Source organism: Pleurodeles waltl, chromosome 1_2, assembly GCF_031143425.1.
Source record: "Pleurodeles waltl isolate 20211129_DDA chromosome 1_2, aPleWal1.hap1.20221129, whole genome shotgun sequence".
In the NCBI taxonomy this organism is placed as follows: domain Eukaryota; kingdom Metazoa; phylum Chordata; class Amphibia; order Caudata; family Salamandridae; genus Pleurodeles; species Pleurodeles waltl.
The window spans coordinates 355,668,950-355,689,875 of record NC_090437.1 but is presented as its reverse complement, the minus strand read 5'-3'; the positions used below and the strand labels follow the sequence as shown (position 1 = coordinate 355,689,875).

The window sequence follows — 20,926 nt, the reverse complement described above, 5'->3', positions numbered from 1 at the left end:
TGTCTCCTGGAACAAAGCATTCCATGCAAATATGGAAACATGTTGCATTTTTATTTTTTTCCTAGTCCGACTCTTCTTTAATGTATTCAAATTTGAGATATGACCGTTAGTTTGCTATTATGTAAAGCGTTTAAGACCGATTCAGTTGAAACGTCTAGGGATGATGAGGTGATGGCAAATTTCTTCCAAAAACCACTCATATCGGCTTGAGAATAGGGCACTGAATGCCATTCTGATTTTGCTAACCAAAACATCAAAATGGTACAGACAAATAACCATGCTTTTCTATTGGTGTGTACGAATCCAAGAGCTGCAAGGAAGACTTATTTAAGCCAATGAAAATGTGTGAAAACGGTTACATAAAATGGCGACTTGACTGGTATTTTTAAAGACTGCACAAATTAAAATTCAAGTTACACATGCTAGCAATGTTGAATGAACATAGTAGGAATACAGGGTCCTTGAGTAGGCTAATACAATGAGGCAGAACTAAAAAGAAAAAGTAAAAGACCAGGGCAGGCACAGGTGGCTTAAAAATTTTGCAATTCAACTTACCCTTTGCTGGTTAAGTATTGAGCTGCAGGACTGTTTCGTGCAATGTTGCCAGCAGGAGAAATGTGGTCAGTGGTTACTGAATCCCCCAGGTTCAACAACACATACGCATCCTTTATTGATTTTGGGGGGTGCAGATCCATTGTCTAAATAAATTTAAAAAAAATAATGAGTCAACATATGTAATAACATCTTCATATTCTTGTAGCATTTACAACCCATAAAATGGAAAGTGACAAACGGTGCCATGGCAAAAGCACAGGCATGTTCATAAAACCCTCTAAACATCTTTCCTCCAAAACTATACGTCTGGTTCTTCCACTCCGCACCCACTGGCTTCACAATAACCACAAAACAATACAGTGCCACAGCTATGCAGTGGGTATGAAACAGTGCAAAAAGTGGGTCAAAAGTAAAAACGCTGTGAGTCAGAGTGGCATAACTGTACTGAATGCACAATATGCTGGATGTAACTGTAATAGCCAAGTACATCTGATGGAAGAGAGGACACCCAGATGGATCATTGTGCTTAAGACATCAGTGACTTCGTAATGGGCATTAGATGCCCTGAATGTTTTGCGACAGGTATTCCAATTGTGAAAAATGCTTGTCCTTAGTGAATTTGAAGAATGAGAGGCAGCTAAGAATCTTCTTTAGAATATACCAGTCCCCAAAAAAGACAGAAAGAGAACTGGTGTGTACAAAAGGTTTTCAACGGGCTCAGGTTGATATGATTGCAGCTAAGCACAAGTCTTGTATTTAGAACTGAATGATGGGGGACAACATTAAATCAACCATGTGAAACCAGTTGTAGGAAGCTGGCTCTGTATATACTATCTCAAAGTGAGAGACAGTGTGCACAGAGTCCGAGGGTTCCCTTTAGTTGTTGATAGTGGCAAAATTACATAATACTAACTCTATTTTGTGGTAGTGTGGTCGAGCAGTAGGCTTATCAGAGGGTAGTGTTAAGCATTAGTTGTACACACACAGGCAATAAATGAGAACACACACTCAAAGACTTACTCCAGGCCAATAGGTTTTTATATAGAAAATTATTATTTTCTTAATTTATTTTAGAACCACAAGATTCAGAATTTAGGTAAGCACATAAATCGTAAGGTACTTGGCATAGGTAAATATGGAACTTTAAATTAAAACAGTTTGATACCCAGTTTTGGCAATACACTATTTTAAAAGTGGACACTGCAAAGATGAACAGTTCCTGGGGGAGGTAAGTAAACGTTTTTCAGTTAAGTAATGCACTTACAAGTTCAGTCTCTGGGGCCGTTGGGGGTTCAAGGCAACCCCAAACACCCAGGACCAGCAACATAGGGCCAGTAAGGTGCAGAGGTCAAAGTAGAGCCCAAATAGCATAGGTGCCTATGGAGACCGGGGATGCTTCGGTTCAAGTCTGCTAGAAGGTAAGTACCTGCGTCCTCAGGGAGCATACCAGGGGGGTTTTGTAGAGCACGGGGGGGGGACACAGACATACAGAGTACACCCTCACCGGCACAGGCCGGGTGCAGTGTGCAAAGTAGGTGTCGGGTTGTAGATAGGAATCAATGGAGAAACAAGGGGGTCACTCTGACGATGCAGGCAGGGCACAGGGGGGCTTCTCAGGCCAGCCACCGACTGGGCAAGGATGAGGTCCGCCTGCTGGCCACTCCTGCACCAGTAGTTGGTTTCTCTCGGGCCTGAGGGCTGCGGGTGCAGTGCTTCCAGGCATCGGGTTCGTTGTTACCGAGCAGTCGTGGTCAGGGGAGAGCCTCTGGATTCTCTCTGCAGGCATCGCTCTGGGAGTGCCTGGAGGTTGTCTCAGGGTGTCCATGTCGTTGAAGTTGCCTGGGGGTCCTCTCTGCAGTGTTGGTTCTTCTGGACATGGGCCAGGGGCGTCAGGTGCAGAGTGTTGGGGACTCACGCCTCCGGAGCAAGGCTGGAGTCCCTTTAAAGATGGTTTCTTTGTTGTTGTTTGGACAGAGCTGCTGTCCTCTGGAGGTTTTTGGTCCTTTAGGTGCAGGTCAGTCCTGAGAGTCCTCAGAGGTCGCTGGTCCCGCTGGATGCGTCGCTGTGCAGGTTCTTTGAGTCTGGAGACAGGCCGGTAGGGCTGGGGCCAAGTCAGTTGTCGCCTCTGTTGCCTCTGCAGGGCTTTCAGGTCAGCAGTCCTTTTTGTTGTTGTAGGTCATCAGGAATCTGGTTTCGTGGGTTCAGGGTCACCTCTAAATACTAAATTTAGGGGTGTGTTTAGGTCTGGGGGGGGGGGGGGGGGGGAGGGCAGTAGCCAATTGCTACTGTCCTTGAGGGTGGCTACACCTTCTTTGTGCCTCCTCCCTGTAGGAAGGGGGGCACATCCCTAATCCTATCGGGGGAATCCTCCAAAACAAGATGGAGGATTTCCTAAGGCAGGGGTCACCTCAGGACACCTTAGGGGCTGTCCTGGCTGGAGGGTGACTCCTCCTTGTTTTTCTCCTCATCTCCTCCGGACTTGCTGCCAAAAGTGGGGGCTGTGTCCGGGGAGGGGAGGGCAAGGGGGGGTATCTCCACTAGCTGGAGTGCCCTGGGGCACTGTAGCACCAGGCTTGAGCCTTTGAAGCTCATCGCCAGGTGTTACAGTTCCTGCAGGGGGAGGTGTGAAGCACCTCCACCCAGTGCAGGCTTTGTTCCTGGCCACAGAGTGCACAAAGGCACTCACCCCATGTGGCTAGAAACCCATCTGGATGTGGCAGGCTGGTAGAAACGTTTCAGCCTAGCACTAGTAGTCGGAATGGTATACAGGGGCATCTCTAAGATGCCCTCTGTGTGCATTTCTCAATAAAACCCACATTTGCATTAGTGTGGATTTATTGTGCTTAGAAGTTTGATACCAAGCTTCCCAGTATTCAGTATAGCCATTATGGAACTGTGGAGTTTGTGTTTGCTGAACTCCCAGATCATATACTCTTTATGGCTACCCTGCACTTACAAGGTCTAAGAACTGGCTTAGACACTGAAGGGGCATAGTGCTCATGCAGCTATGTCCTCACCTGTGGTATAGTACACCCTGACTTAGGGCTGTAAGGCCAGCTAGAGAGGTGACTTACCTATGCCACAGGCAGTGGGTTGTGGGCATGGCACTCTGAGGGGAGTGCCATGTCAACTTAGTATTTCTCCCCAACAGCACACACAAGCTGTGAGGCAGTGTGCATGTGCTGAGTGAGGGGTCCCCAGGGTGGCATAATACATGCTGCAGACATTCCCTGGCCACAGGGCCCTTGGTAACAGGGGTTCCATTTACAAGGGACTTATCTGTGTGCCAGGGCTGTGCCAATTGTGGGAACAAAGGTACAGTTTAGGGAAAGAACACAGGTGCTGGGGCCTGGTTAGCAATGTACCAGCACACTTTCAATCATAACTAGCATCAACAAAAGGCAAAAAGTTAGGGGGTAACCATGCAAACAGTGGCATTTTCCTACACAGTGCTATCACAAATTCATGAAGAGCGCCAGGATCAACCTGTGGCTTTTATCGGCAGAAGGTTAACCCTCAGAGAAAAGTGTTGGTAAGCCATTGAGAAGAAGGCCATTCCTGTTTTCTGGGCCTTAAAAACGCTGAGGTCATACCTGTTTGGCATGCACTTTTGAGGTGGTCCATTTCTCTACAGGAGAAATTTTCGGTAGAACATATACCTGGGAGGAACCATGCCAATACAGATGGACTGTCCAAATATTTTTACTTAGATAATGAAGACTCAACTGGGCAAGGTTACTCGCAATAGCTTTCATTTGGGAGTGGGTTATGTAGGCAAGTTCCATCTTTCTAGCATAGTTACACACCTACTTTTTGCCTGATGTCAGTGTGTTTAGACTGTAGTTCACTGTGATCCTTTCTAATCAGGACCCCAATGGCTGTGCTCTCTCCTCTAAAGTTGGTGGCTTAGTAACGGTTTACTCCCACAATTGGCTTACTGTTGCACCCATGTAAGTCCCTTGTATATGGTACTCAGGGCATTGGTACACCAGGGGTCATCCATGGGCTGCAGCATGTACTGTGCCACCCATGGGAGCCTATGCAAAATGTGTCTTCAGGCCTGCCATTGCAGCCTGCGTGAAATGGTGCCTCCACCCTTTCACCACAGACATGCCTTACATCTTGGTCACTGCAGAGACACTATAAGTCACCGCTCCAGGAGCACTTCTGCCCTACGGCACAGTGCATGTCCCTAAGTGTGAGGATACCCTTGCATGAGCAGGTTATCCCTACAAACCCCAGACTCCATCCCCTGGTCTTTTCAAGTACAGGGAGCCATCTTAAGGTATGCAGTGGACACTGATCAACACGAGTGGTCCAATTACATGATGGCTTCGCCGAACCAAGGCATGCAACTACACTGATTCCAGTGCTAATTGCATGATCCCCTGTGCTCTGGGGGTTCCTTAGAGGATCCCCCAGTTATACCTCTGCAACTTTATAGGGTCTGGCTGCCAGTCCATGCTACTCCCGGCCCCAGACACTGTTCTGCCCTCCTGCTGATGAGCTTGTCTCAGGCACAGGAAGGCAGAACAAAGGATTTCCTTTTACCACCTCCACCTGCGTATTAGGTGTCTAAGTGCTGGGGTGGGGTGGACTCTGTGCACCACCAGACTGCTTTGAAGGGAACATTTGGTGCCCTCTTTGCATAATCCGGTTTGCACTAGTTCAGGAACGCACAGTTCCAGCTCTGGCATGAAACTACACAAAGGAAGGGGAGTGACCACCCTCCTGTCCAGCTCCTCCCATAGGGGGGTGCACAGAGCTCTGCCAGGTGGCCGGTTGATTCTGCCTTCTTGGAAACCAGATCGGCAGGGGCCCCTGGGAGCATCTGACCGGTTAGGGCCGATAGATGATGTCCCTTACCCACTCTGGTAAGTGGGTCACTTCAGCAAGTGACAAACCCCCTTTTTAAGGTAACTTAATGGCTCCCTGAATGTGGGTTCTCAGATTCGTTGAGCAAGACTCTACAAGGAACTTTCTGCAAGACATCTTCTGCTGCTGGCCTCTACTTTGGAATCGAAACACGTCTGTTTCTGGTGGGAAGGCTCTCACTGCAACATTGTTTTTCCGGATCCTGGCTGTGCATCCTCCAGGATCAAAAGGACTCTGTTTGCACCTGGAAGCACGAAGGAATCTCCCTTCAAGTGGAGGAGTCACTCCCTGCATCAACCAGCATCTCAAGACAACATTGACTGGCTGGTGGGGTCTGTTTTCCCATGGACATCGAAAGGCCCTGCATCACAGGTGGTGGGTCTGTGGCATCTTCTGGGTCCTGCTTGTCTTCTGGCCAACCTGGGAGACTCTAGGTCCCTGCTCCTGCCACTGGACCGGAAACACTGTGCACCTCAACTGTTGCTCTTTCCAAGGATTGTTGAATCTCCTTCCAGGGGATCTTTAGCCACCTAGCAGCTTCGACCTCCAGCACTATGCAAACCGAAGATCAGCCCCTGACCTGCAACTCCTGCGATGTTGGACTTCTGTTTTGTTGTGCTGCTGATGCCTCCTTGTGACCCTGTGTCAATTGCCTGTGGCTCACTTGTGGGGGCTTCAACGACTTCTGCTGTTGACCTGCATGCTGAGGGCCAAGCCTGACTCCCCCTTCAGGGTAGAGTCTCCTGGACCTTGCTGGTCCCCAAAACTCTGTAAACACATCTTCCTTCGAGGATCCCCCAGTTTTGCCTGTACAGCCTTACAGGGTCTGGCTGCAAGCCCACGCTGCTGTCGATCCCTGACACTGTTCTGCCCGCCTGATGAGCCTAACTCAAGCAGGGGAAGGCAGAACAAAGGTATCCTGCATGATAGGTGTGACCACCTCTCCCTTTGAAATAAGTATCTCTGGGTTGGGGTGGCCTCTGAGAGCCAGCAGACTACTTTCAAGGGCACATCTGGTGCCCTTCTTGCATAATCCGGTTTGCACCACTTCAGGAACCCCCAGTTCCCACTCTGGTGGAAAACCACACAAACGATAGGGGAGTGACCATACCCCTGTCCAGCTCCTCCCCTAGTGAGGTGCACAGAGCTGTCACGTGGCCGGCTAATTAAGCCACCTTGGAAACAACATAGGAAGAGGCCATTTGGAGCCTCTGACTGGTTAGGCCAGGTAGATGGGGTCCCTGACCCCCTCTCCTAGGTGGGTCACTACAGAGAGTGGCCATCACCCTTTTAGGGTGACTTACGGGCTCCCCTGAGGGTTGTTCCTCAGATTCGTTGAGCAAGACTCTACAAAGAACTCTCTGCAAGACATCTTCTGCTCCTGGCCTCCAGAACCACTACTGGGCTGCTTTTGGAGCTGAAACAAGTCTGTAACCAGTTGGGAGGGCTCCCACTGTAACATTGTTTCTCCAGCTCATGCGAGATGTCTGCAACATCCATGGCTATGCATCCTGCTCAGTCACAAGAACACTGAATGCATCCAAGAAGCAAGAAGAAATCTCCATTGGAGTGAAGGAGTCACTGCCCTGCATCCGCAGGCAACTCAAGACGACAACTACCAACTGGTGGATCCGGCTGTGTCACGGACAACAAAAAGGCTCTGCTCACAGGCGGTCCTTCTGTGGTCCACTCTGGGCCCCCCCTTTGTCTTCTGACCAGCTTGAGACGTTGTGCCTTGCTGCAGCCACTGTAATGGAACCCCTGTGCACCGCAACTGTTGCTCTTACCAAGAAGCACTTGCCTCCAGCACTCTGCAAATCCAAGTTCAACTTCCACTCTGCAGCTCTTGCAGCGTGGGACTACTGGTCTGTTGTTCTGCTGAGGCCTCCCTGCGACTCCCTGTGCCTGCTGCCAGTGGGTCTCTCATAAGGGCTCCTCCGGTTGGATTTCCTCCCTGCTGAAGACCTGCCTTAACTCTCTTCCAAGGGTCGAGTCACCGGTATCCTGACCCTTTATATACGTTTTTGACTAGGCCCTCTCCCCCACAGGAATGCAAGAAACAAAGTGGTGGCCATAACTTTTGTCACGTTGCAGCCAGCCAGTCAGGGCTTTGGTTTTTCTCAGAATCTGTGGAATATCTGAGGAGGATCCATGTCGCTATATATACAGATCTGGTTTTAGTTTAAGAAGTAGAAAACTACTCAACAGATTTATACCAATTCACAGAAAGGTCACTTTCTGGACCAAGAGCTAGCTTTCTGTCAAAATGCATGCAAATCCGGTCACTAGTTCGGCTGCTATTCCTGTTCAAAATTGCTTTGTAAATTAACATGGAGAAAACACGTTTTGGGATCCCCCTTCCTTTCAGCCCCGTCACCTTGAAACTTTTCAGACAGCAGCCGACGTGTCGTATTTTTTGGGAAAATTTCGGGAAGATTTGTCAACTGGCGACAAAGATATAGGCAAATAAAAAAACGCTTTTTCTATAGAAACTAGGTCCTAACTATAACTACCTAGTGGCAGCCACCCACTTTACTATTCTTACAAGCTGGAAGTAAGGGTCATGACGATACATATAAAGAACAGCAGGTTTATACCAAGAAATAATAACACCTGCATCAAGCAGGAACACCACACTGGGTGCCAACAGAATGTATATTTATTCCAGCTTATTTATAAACATTTCCTTCCTACCCTTAAAAGTTGTAAAGAAGGGAGCCTACCCTAACAATTAAAGATGTGCCGAAGTGTCTCTGTTACGCCGACCATCTCGAAATCACTGTAATGCAGATTAGGCATGTAAACCCAACAGATGTACACCATCAAAGGTCATATCCTTCAGGGTATTCTAGACAGTCTCTGAAAACCCAGGTTGACACAGCCATGCATGTCTGTGCAGTGCAACTGACTGAGCCATAGCTCTACCCACTGAATCTAGGTTTATCTATACCACATTTTATGGTGAATTTAATCGCTTCTCAGCCATCCTGTACGATCTGTAGGAGTTCACCCTTGGCTTCCTCTGGAAGAGAAGGCAGCAGACAGGCCACAGAATCCCACAATGTACAAGAAAACCTGCCAGATCACACACACTATTTAATGACCGCAATACTGAACTGACTCGAGAAAATATTTCTCCCACAATTTTCCAGCCATCTGGTCTCTGTTTGGTGGAACATGAGGAAGGACACTTGGGTCCAAAGGCAACTAAACCTTTTGTAATGGGATGTTTTAAGAAACAAATTGGGTTCTGAGGCGCGGGTCGGTGCCTATGGGCTATAGCCCAGTCCACTGGTAGTCCTGTAATTGGCTTAAAACAAGCTCCCCAAAAAAGGTCAAACAAAGACTCAGTATAAGGGAGCAGAGGTTCCACACCGTCTGACCCTGGTAAAGAACACTCACATAAGGTCTGTGGACAATTCTACAGAGTGGAGCTGCCAGTCGAAGACCACAGCCACCCTCCTCAACACTTCAGTATAAGAGGAACACACCTTTGTAGCCACAGCAATGGGAAAATGTAAGTTTGAAACTGGCGATGACTCAAGTCCAGTAACCTCACCCAGCTCGGTCACACAATTTCTTTCCAAGGGCAGCTCTTCCAAAGGATTTTGACATCCTATATCCTCTCCCCTCACCTCCAAATCGGAGGGTCTCTGTATGAAAAACAGTAAGGGGTTGTGTATAAAGAAAAGGAAAAGTGGCTGAGCCAGTCGGCCCCATTAGAGCTCCATCCGACACCGTCCTGCGCCATTGCGGTGTTGGAAAGGGTGATGAGTTTGGTGTCAATTGCTGCTGTCAATGTCAGTGGCTGACCAGATCCTGACATAAGTGGGAACCCTAAAGGCTGTACACCGGCTTTGGTATGAATCCAATAACCGATCCTGAGGGCATGACTGACAACAAGGGCAAACCCGCTGGCGTGGATTCAGTTAGGACACCTCTAGTCTCCTTGGGGCTACAAAGTGCACCAGCAGGAAGATATGGCCCAAAGATACCATGGAGGCAAGTATGATAATCCCTCGTCTGGGCCAGAGTAGCCCCGGCTCCAAGGAATTCAGGGAGGAGCGTGTTGATCTCTTTTGTAGGCTCCAGAGCCAAAGGCTGGGAGCCTGCGTCGGTGATGCCTGTCCCGACTTACGCAACAGTTTAGATAGTTTTTACCTTTGAGTTTCCTTCGACATCTATGAATCCTCACGTGAACAGCTCCTTGATCGGTCTCTGGACTTCAACGGGGGCTGGCAACGATGCGCGAGCTCCGCTAGTCTCACCGGCAGAATTTTCATTTGACACTCTCTCAGTGCTTTTGGACAAAGATGACAACAGGAACCACAATGCTCAGAGTTGAGGAGTTCTCCAAGGCACCACATACAAATAGTATGTAGATCTGTGACTGACATCTGTCTGCCACAAGATCCACAGGGCTTAAATCTCAAAGGCATTTCACAAAAAGATGCATACTGTTTCTTTGATAAAACACTCTGGATCTGCGTTGTAAGTGCAGAAAACAGGGAACTGACATCACCACATCAGCGAGGGTGTTTTATGGACTCCATAAACATCACATCCGGTGGACACCGTTGAAACAGAGCTGTTCAATGCCCTCTTCTGAATTACAGATGTGCTGGGGAAAAAAACTTTCTGGATCCAGTTTGGCGCCTGGGGAAGATTCTAAAGTAAGGAATCTATCAGATTAAAACATTTATCGAAGGGATGTAATCTTGTTTTTTCATCTTAAAAGTGCAACCAATAAAGGCACTTCAAAGTACCTTTGACACAATATTGTAAAAATCTTCATAATGAAAGCCAAAAATAAAACAAATCCTCTGCCATTCACACTCCAAGTAGAGTGGAAACCAACATTACACTAACAATTAAAGAAACTACACTTTGCCATCAACCCCTGCAGGACCGGTCAGGCAGCTTATTTTTGACAAAGAAGTACGGTACAAATCTTAAATAAAAAGTTACTTACCTTTGGTAACACCTTATCTGGTAGAGACAATATCTAGTTGCAAATTGATTACCTTAGAATTTCCCCCAGGTGTCAGTCTGGATCCAGAGTTTTTTCTCGAGCAATACCCCTGTGCGCCATTAGGTGGTGTTGATCGGCTCCACACCCATCGCTGTCCGCACCAGATATGCAATTTTGGGTCCTCTATAAGCACCAACCCGCCGCGGTGATGTTTTTTTCATGACTTTCCACACCAGAAGCACAGTCCCATGAAGAACACTGACCACTTGGGAGTCAAAACAAAGCACCGCAATGGAAGTTTCTGTCCCTAGAAATCAGTTTGCAGAGCGGGGAGGATGGGTGGGCCCTTAAGGAATCTGCAACTAGATATTTTCTATAGAAGATAAGGCATTACCGAAGGTAAGTAACTTATCCATCTGACAGACATTTAGTAGCAGATTCCTTACCTTAGGATAGATACCCAAGTAATACATTCCCCGAAGGTGGGTCTGCAAACCAAGATCATACAGAACCTAACAGGCAAAGTACCCGTCCCTACGGGACGGACAGTCAAGGCAGTAGTGTTTGGTGAGCTTATGCAGAGATGCTTAAGCTACCGCTTGACAGATGTAAAGGACTGGAACTCCGTGTGCTAATGCAGTGGTCACAGCTGTAGCTTTGGTAAAATGAGCATGCAAACCTTCGGGTGGTTGCTTCTTGGCCAGTGCACAGCAGATCTTAATGCAGAGTAAGATCCATGGGGAGACAGTCTGCTTCTGCACTGCCCGACCTTTCCTCGCACCCACATAACCAAGAAAGCGTTGATTATCCACCCAGAACTCTTTTGTACGATCAAGCTAGAACACCAATGCTCTTGTTGAGTCAAGGCGGTGGAGTCTCACTTCTTCCTTAGAAGGATGTGGGGGTACATAAAAGGTAGGCAAGGTGGGGGATTGGTCTGCATGAAGAGGCGTAATCACTATTGTCAAAAAAAGCCCTAGTGCAAAGCACCACTTTGTCAGGATAGATGAAAAGGTAGGACGGCTTAGATAACTAGGAAGCTGGCCTGATGTGTGATGGACACCTATGGTGTTAGCACCTTATACCAGATCCAGGTATCCCTCATTAGTAAAGTGTAGACAGTGTCTAGGAAGCCAGGGCTCTCTAGAGGTAGCTGTGGATGAGCAGCCAAGACTTAGCTAGGAAACATGCAAACCTTATGCAATACCACTATAGTCATCCAGCACTAGCACACATTAAAGAACCACACAGTCTTTCAAAAATAAAATGTACTTTAGGATGGTAACACAAATACTGGAAAACTAAGAGGCAGTCCCCCCAACTGGACGCAAGTAAACACACTATTATGTACACATTAGCAATCAGTAAGGAGCATAAAAGCAACAGACACTGGCAAAAATAATAGAAAATAGTGTATACCCTAGGGGAGGGCCAAACCATATACTAAGTAAGTGGAATGCGAGATACAGTTCCCCACTTGCTCTTGTTGGGTCAGGCGGTGGAGTCTCACTTCTTCCTTAGAAGGATGTGGCATACATAAAAGGTAGGTAAGGTGGAGGATTGGTCTGCATGAAGAGGCGTAACCACTTTTGGCAAAAAAAGCCCTAGTGCAAAGCACCACTTTGTCAGGATAGATGAAAAGGTAGGACGGCTTAGATAACTGTAGAAAGCCGGCCTGATGTGTGATGGACACCTATGGTGTTAGCACCTTATACCAGATCCAGGTATCCCTCATTAGTCAAGTGTAGGCAGTGTTTAGGAAGCAAGGGCTCTCTAGTGGTGGCTGAGCAGCCAAGACTTATCTGGGAGACATGCAAAGCTTATGCAATACCACTGTAGTCATACAGCACTACCACACATGAAAGAACCACACATAAAGGTACCTTATTGAGGTAACACAAATACTAGAATTCTTTTAGACAGTCCCTCAACTGGAGGGAAGTAAACACACTATTATATACACATTAGCAATCAGTAAGGAGCATAAAAGTAATAAGCACTGCCAAAGGTATTAGAAAATAGTGAGGGCCCTAGAGGAGGGCCAACCCATAGAATTAGTAAGTGGAATAAGAGATACAGTCCCCCGCCAAAGGATGTGGAATCGTTGGAGGGGAGCTGGAGGAACTAGGAACCCCAAGAGGTGAGTACCAGAGTGAATCCCAGCGACCAGGAGAGCAGAGGTAAGCACCTGGCTTTCCCCAAAACAAACAGGAGGACTCAGGAAAAGGATTGTGCAAGCCCCAAACCAGACTGGAAGAACCCAAAGGTGGATTCTGCAGAAGAGGACAAGCAAAGGACAGGGACCAAGTCCAGTTTGTGATGGAGTGTTCGGTCGTGGCAGGAGCACCTAACCACCCTTCTGTGGAAGCAGGACCAGGCCGACGAAGAAAACCAGCTATGTAGCACAAGAGTTGAAGAACAGTCCTCGAAGTGATGCCGGTGGTATCACACATCGGCTGTCGGGTTGCAGTTGGTTAAAAGGTGCAGGAAAACCACCAACAAGCCTTAGCAAATGCAGAAGTAAAAGAAGTGTTGCAAGGCTGAAGAGGACCAGCGAGGTACAGGGGACTTGAGCTTTGGAGGGGAGTCCGAGGAGAACCTTAGAAGCCGGGAGGGCCAACAGAAAAGGATGCAGCCCCCACAGGCAACCCTATGACAGCAGGCACAGCAAGTCGCAGTGAGGCCTACTCAGGACACCTCAAGTGGAGTCCCACGTCACTGGAGCAGCAGAGAGGAGACTGTGCATGGCAGTAAGAAGTGCTGTGGGCCGGGGCAACAAGAAGCCTAAAGATCCCTTGGAGGAGAAGCAAACAAGCCTTGGTAGCTGCAAGAGCCGCGATGCACAGGGGTACTGTCCTGGAACGAGAGGCAAGGGCTTACGTCTCCCAAGCTGGACAGCTGGCAGAGATGACCAAGGTGACCACTCCAGACAACCACCTGTGATACAGAATCCACGCAGTTCCAGAGCAGTGAAGATGCACGCAGCCGGTTGTCGTTGCAGTTGGTGCCTGCAGATGCAGGGGAGTAACTCATTCATTCCAACAGAGATTCATTTGAACTTCTTGGTGCAGGCTGGAGTCTCATTGACTCTAGAGGATGCACAGCTGAGGAAATGTTACAGCTGCTGGAAGGAGCCAGAGAAACAATGTTGCAAAGTGGAGTAGTCGCTCATGTTGTAGATTGTTGGTTCCTGAAGAGTCCATTTGCGGTTCCAGTGGCTAGGAGATGAAGTAAACGATGCAGAGGAGTCCTGGTGGAATCTTGCATGTCGAATCTGAGGACCAACCCAAGAGGAAGACCTTACATAGGCCAGGAAGGGGGGGATTGGTCACCTAGCAAGGGGCCCACCTATCAGGAGGTGTCTGTGAGGTCACCTGCCTGACCAGGCCACTTAGATGATCCCAGGGGCCTCTGCACATCTTGGTTTTAAGATGGCAGAACCAAGTGGCCACCCGGCAGAGCTCTGGACACCACCCTTGGGGTGGTAACGGACAGGGGAGTGGTTAATCCCCTTTTCATTTGTCCAGTTTCATGCCAGAGCAGGGACCTGGGGTCCCTGGACTGGTGGAAACCGGTTTATGCAAGGAGGGCACACCTTCAAAGCATACCGGTGGCTTGGGGAGGCTACCCCTCCCAAGCCATGTCACACCTATTTCTAAGGGGAGAGGGTGTTGCCTCTCTCTCCCACAGGAAATCCTTTGTTCTGCCTTCAACTGCTTGAGCTGGTCAAGCAGCAGGAGGGCAGAGACCCGTCTGGAGGGTAGCAGCAGCGTGGGCTGCTTTCAAAGTCCTGGAAGACTAGTAGGAGCAAAACTGGGGGTCCTCTGAGGAGCCCCTATAGTGCATTGAATCATACAACCAATAGTGGCAACAGAACTGGGCAATCCGACATGTTTGATACCAAACGAACGAGTTACTTACCTTCGGTAACGACTTTTCTGGTGGATACATTAGCTACCTGTGGATTCCTCACCTAATGAATACTCCCCATGGCGCCAGCATTCGACGGAAATCTTCTTCCTAGCTTCTGCACGTCGACGAGGACGTCACATTTGCCCACGCGACGCCGTCTGACGTCATACAGGCAATAAGAGGTCCTCGCCGACGTGCCGACGTCAGTACCAACATTTTTTACGTGCCTGAGAACAATAATCCCATGTAATGAAAAATAAAGGCAACATTTCATAACATCGCAAACTACACATCATTGTAAGAAGATGGCTATAGATTTAATAAAACCTCTTTTTTTTTTAAACAATACATATATACACTAAATATGTATATACACAAATAAATATATATATACAAATATCCATATATACATAATCTACACCAGTCCTCAAAACCAAGAGGAGCACGCTCAAGGATTACTTGGTAAGACCAAAAAGGCACGGGGAGGCGGGTGGGACCGTGAGGAATCCACAGGTAGCTAATGTATCCACCAGAAAAGTCGTTACCGAAGGTAAGTAACTCGTTCTTCTGATGGATACAACTACCTGTGGATTCCTCACCTAATGAATAGAGTCCCAAAGCAGTACCACGCCAGGTGGTGGGTGCCTGTATGGTCAAACCAAGAAATCCTGCAGCACTGACCGTGCAAAATGGCCGTCCCTTCTGACCTCAGAGTCCAAGCAGTAATGCTTCGCAAAAGTGTGAAGGGACGACCAAGTTGCGGCCTTGCAGATGTCGACCACAGGAACACCCCTAGCCAAGGCCGAAGTGGCCGACTTAGCCCTGGTGGAATGAGCTCTAATACCATCAGGAGGATCCTTCTTTGCTAAAGAGTAACACATTTTAATGCAAAGAACAACCCACCTGGAGAGTGTTCTCTTGTGGACTGCCTTTCCTCTCCTCTTGCCCACGTATCCGATGAAAAGTTGATCATCCAGCCTGAAATCCTTCGTTCTGTCTATGAAGAAGCTTAACGCCCTCTTTGGGTCCAAGCAATGAAGTCTCTCTTCTTCCTTTGAAGGATGAGGCGGAGGATAGAACGTGGACAGAGTAATTGTTTGAGCCAAATGAAAGGGTGAAACAACCTTCGGAAGGAAAGCAGCCTTGGTCCTCAACACCACCTTATCCCCACAAAAAGTTGTATAAGGGGGTTTTACCGATAAGGCCTGCAACTCACTCACTCTCCTTGCAGATGTTATGGCCACCAGGAAAACTGTTTTAATCACTAAGAACCTTAATGGACAAGAATGCATAGGCTCAAAAGGGGACCCCATAAGGAAAGTCAGGACTAAGGACAAATCCCATTGAGGCATAACGAAAGGTTTTGGAGGGTATTTATTCATAAGGCCCTTCAAGAATCTAAGTACTATAGGAGATTTAAATAACGATGGTTGGTCTGGGAGACAAATGAAGGCTGACAAGGCAGACAAGTAACCTTTAATAGTAGCCACTGCACAACCTTTCTGCGCTAAAGACAAAGCAAAAGATAAAACATCTGACATAAGAGCACGTAAGGGATCAATCTATCTCTCCCCACACCATGCCACAAATTTAGACCACCTATTAGCGTAGATAGATTTAGTGGAGTGTCGCCTGGCCGCTAAGATAACATCCACTACATCAGGTGGGAGAGAGAAGGAACTCAGGTTGCCCCGTTCAATCTCCAGGCATGAAGGTGCAGGCTCTGGAGGTTGGGGTGTAAAACCTGCCCCAGCGACTGCGAGAGGAGGTCTGCCCTGAGAGGGAGATGGAGCGGAGGGCACATTGAGAGTTGGAGAAGGTCGGAATACCACACCCTCCTTGGCCAATCCGGAGCTATTAAGATTACTTGGGCCCGGTCTTGGCGAATTTTCCTCAATACTCGAGGAATCAAGGGTATGGGGGAAACGCGTAAAGCAACTGGTCGCACCAGGTTCTCTGAAACGCGTCCACCAAAGCCCCCTGCACCGGATACGGGAGGCTGCAGAATAACGGACATTGCGAGTTCTCCTGGGTGGCAAACAGATCTATCCGAGGAACCCCCCACAACTGGAAGATTAGACGGATTTGATCTGGATGGAGACGCCACTCGTGGTCGGACGAGAAATGGCGACTGAGACCGTACGCACGTACATTCAAGACTCCGGCCAGATGATTTGCTACCAAGCAAATCTGATGGCCCTTTGCCCAGGACCATAGTCGAAGAGCTTCTCTGCAGCGAAGGTACAACCCTACTCCTCCCTGCTTGTTTATATACCACATCGCAGTAGTATTGTCCGTCAGGACCTGAACCGACTGACCGCGAAGGGATGGGAGGAAGGCCTTGAGAGCCAAACGTACAGCCCGCAACTCCAACAGATTGATATGAAAAATCTGTTCCTCTGGAGACCAAAGCCCTTTGATCTCCAGATCCCCCAGATGAGCTCCCCACCCTAGAGTGGAAGCATCCGTTATGACCGTGGCCACTGGTGGCGACTGCTTGAACGGCCTTCCTTGTGAAAGATTGTTGCCCGCAATCCACCACTTCAAGTCCGCAGCAGCATCTCTGGAGACCTTGACAGAACCTTCGAGATCTCCTTTGTGTTGAGACCACTGCCTTCGGAGGCACCACTGAAGAGCCCTCATGTGCCAGCGAGCATGCGTGACCCCACAGTATGCAGGAGGCAAACAGACCGAGCAGACGAAGGACCTTGAGGACTGGAAAGACCGCTCCACTTCGAAACATTGGAACCAACTCCTGAATATCTCGAATCCGCTGAGGCGGAGGAAAGGCTCGATCCAATGATGTATCCAGTACTGCCCCTATGAACAGGAGGCGTTGAGAGGGCTCTAGGTGAGATTTGGGCACGTTCACCGAAAAGCCCAGGTCGAACAACAACTGGGTTGTCGACTGCAGATGATGCAACACAAGCTCCGGGGACTTGGCTTTGATCAACCAGTCGTCCAAGTAAGGGAATACTGCTATCCCCTTCCTTCTGAGCTCTGCCGCAACCACCGACATCACCTTCGTGAAGACTCGAGGTGCCGAAGTAAGACCGAACGGGAGGACCGCAAACTGATAGTGCTGCGACCCCACCACAAACCGGAGATACTTCCTGTGCGACTTGAGTATCGGGATATGAAAATAAGCATCCTGCAAGTCGACAGACACCATCCAATCTCCATTGTTCAACGCCAAAAGCACCTGAGCTAGGGTCAGCATCTTGAACTTTTCCTGTTTGAGGAACCAATTCAAGATCCTCAGGTCCAGGATTGGTCTCAACCGACCATCCTTCTTGGGAATCAGGAAGTACCTCGAGTAACAACCTTGACCCCTTTCCTGCTCTGGAACCAACTCCACCGCACCCTTTAAAAGGAGGATTTGAACCTCCTGTTCTAACAACAGGAGGTGGTCTTTTGAACAATAAGATGGGCGGGGCGGGATGGGGGGCGGAAACTCCCGAAAGGGAAGGGTGTAGCCTTTTCCCACAATGCTGATAACCCAAGTGTCTGATGTAATAGCTTCCCACTTGTGAAGAAAATGCAGTAACCTTCCCCCTACAGGAGAGGAGTGAGTGGGAATTAGTGGAAGCCTAAGGCTGCTTCCCCTGCTGCACCACTCCAGAGGACGAGGAAGAGGCAGAGTGCTGCTGAGAGGCTCCCCTGGTGCGGACCCTACCCCTCCCTCTAATTGATCTAAAGGTGAGAGAAGTGGCAGGTTGTTGGAATCTCCTCCGAAAGGAAGAGGAGGAAGAGCCACGTCCAAATCCACGAAACCTCCTAAAAAATCTGGAGGAAGCAGAAGAAGCGGCTTGCAGTCCTAATGACTTGGCTGAGGCCCTGCTTTCTTTAAACCTTTCCAAGGCTGAATCCGCTTTGGCCCCAAAATGTTTGTCCCCATCAAACGGGAGGTCCAACAGGGTCAACTGCACGTCCGAAGAGAACCCTGAGTTGCGAAGCCAAGCCTGTCTCCTCGCAACCACAGCCGTGCCCATCGCTCTAGCCACTGAGTCCGTTGTGTCCAACCCAGATTGGATAACCTGGGTTGCAGCAGCCTGGGCATCCGACACAATATTCAAGAGCCCTTGGGGAAGCTCCGTATGCGATGATGTTATTTCGTCCATAAGAGCATAGATGTACCTCCCCAAGATACATGTAGCATTGGTGGACTTCAACGCCATGCTACAGGACGAAAATATTTTCTTGGATTGTGAGTCCAACTTCTTGGAGTCTCTGTCCCCCGGCACCGTCGGAAAAGATCCAGGCGCAGATCTAGAAGAACAGGAAGCCTGGATCTCCAAGCTCTCCGGCGTAGGGTGTCTGGACAGAAAGCCAGGGTCAGATGGTGCAGCCCGATACCTCCTGGCCACAGCCCTACGAACCGCCGAGGAAGATACCGGCTTCTTCCAAACCTCCAATACCGGATCAAGCAAAGCCTTGTTGAATGGTAAAAGAGGCTCTGCTGCAGTAGAGGCCGGAAGTAGGACCTCAGTTAATAAATTCTGTTTCGCCTCCGCTACCGGCAAAGGCAGTTCGAGGAAGTTAGCTGCCTTTCTTACTACAGCGTGAAAAGTGGCTGCCTCCTCAGTATACTCCCCTGGAGATGACAAGTCCCACTCAGGGGAAGTATCCAGCCCACTAGCTGTATCCAGTCCATGAAGACCCTCGCCAGAATCCTCAATTTCTCCTTCCTCCAAGACCCGTTGGTATGCCTGTTCCTCCAAGAGACGGAGAGCACGTCTCCTAGAATGTAGCCTCTCTTCAATACGCGGCGTCGACATGGCATCCGCCGAAGTCGAGGAACGACGCCGATCTCCGGATCCATCCGACGCCATGTCCGGCGCCACAGGAAGCTTCGACGCCGAGCTAGGAGCCGGATGAAGAGAGGCGCGTCTCGGAGTCCCAGATGGTCCTGTCGGGGTCACTGGCAGAAACCCCGAAGTCGACGGGATGGAACCCTCCGGGGCCGAAACCTCTGGAGCCACCGGAGCGGACACCGGAGCAAACACCGGCGCCGAGCCCACATTCCCCAAGGGGAGAAAGGGCATGAAGGGTGCTGGCCGTAGCGGCGCCGGAGCACCCAAGGTGAAAGCCAACGGCCCCGAAGGACCAGTCGGAGCACCGCCTGGAGCCATCTGCTGGAAGATGGTAAACATCGCATTCAAAAATGCAGTATTATCGGCTCCAGCAGCAGGAAAAGCCGGATACTGGGGTGCCTGGATCGAAGGCGACCCCGACGCCAGCATCGACGTCTGCGACGCCGGAGAGAACACCTGAGGCTGCGTCACTTCAACCACTGAAGATGTCTGCCCAGGCGAAGTCGGCGAAGCCGGAGAAGGCAACGGCGTCGATGGATGTGGAGTGACTGTGGGACTGACCTCCCAAGTCTTTCGACGCCGAGCCGAAGGCGACCTCGATCGAGACCTCTCCTTGCTCGAATGGCGCCGTGAATCCCTACGGCACCGGGAGTCTTGATGACGCCGATGAGACTTCGGCGAGGAGGACTTCCTATGATGTTTCTTCTCCTTCCTTTTTGACTTCGCCATGAAGAGTTTAGCTTCTCGCTCTTTTAGGGCCTTCGGATTCATGTGTTGGCATGAATCCCATGTTGCGACGTCGTGGTCGGAGCTTAAGCACCATAAGCAGTCCGAATGAGGGTCAGTAACGGACATCTTGCCCCCACACTCCCGACAGGGCTTGAAACCAGACATCCTCTGAGACATAGTAACCTCAGAGAAAAACCACGCAGCATAAAACACACTGTAACTTCGAAAGCAACAGTAGCTCCCTCGAAGATAACCGTTTCGAATGCACGGAAAAAAGGGAACTGACGTCGGCGAGGACCTCTTATTGCCTGTATGACGTCAGACGGCGTCGCGTGGGCAAATGTGACGTACTAGTCGACGTGCAGAAGCTAGGAAGAAGATTTCCGTCGAATGCTGGCACCATGGGGAGTATTCATTAGGTGAGGAATCCACAGGTAGTTGTATCCATTAGAAATGCCCAGGTTTGGCGTTACCATTATGTAGCTGGACACCTGTGTCCAGTACATGGGTAAATGGCTTCCCCGCAATTACGAAGTCCAGTGGCAATGGGGCAGTAGTTCGTAGGGGCACCTCTGCTCATGCAGGAGTACCCTCACACACAAGGACCTGCACCCTGCCCTCTGGGCTAGGAGGGCCTCCCACAGGGATGATGTAAGGAAATGTCTCCTTGGCATGGTTAACCCCTGACTTTTTGCCTTTTGTTGATGTCAGTTATGACCCTGCTAACCAGGCCCCAGCACCAGTGGTCTTTCCCTAAACTGTACCTTTGTTCCCACAATTGGCACAGCCCTGGCACCCAGTTAAGTCCCTTGTGAATGGTACCCCTGGTACCAAGGGCCCTGATACCACGGGAGGTCTCGAAGGGCTGCAGCATGACTTATGCCATCCTGGGGACCCTTCACTCAGCACATGCTCACTGCCTCACAGCTTGTGTGTGCTAGTGGGGAGAAAATGACTAAGTTGACATGGTACTCCCCTCAGAGTGCCATGCCCACCTCACACTGCCTGTGGCATAGGTAAGTCACCCCTCTAGCAGGCCTTACAGCCCTAAGGCAGGTTGCACTGTACC

At 49.5% G+C, this 20,926-nt stretch overlaps 1 protein-coding gene across 3 annotated transcripts in view; it reads right to left on the bottom strand.

Moving 5' to 3' along the window:
- The window catches only part of ACO1 (aconitase 1), a 616,249-nt gene that overhangs the window by 203,395 nt on the left and 391,928 nt on the right, over window positions 1-20,926 (bottom strand). For all 3 annotated transcript variants that reach the window (XM_069239660.1, XM_069239672.1, XM_069239665.1), the window contains one exon: window positions 556-698. In XM_069239660.1, the coding sequence (XP_069095761.1) occupies window positions 556-698 (143 nt within the window). The remainder of the gene's footprint in view (window positions 1-555; window positions 699-20,926) is intronic.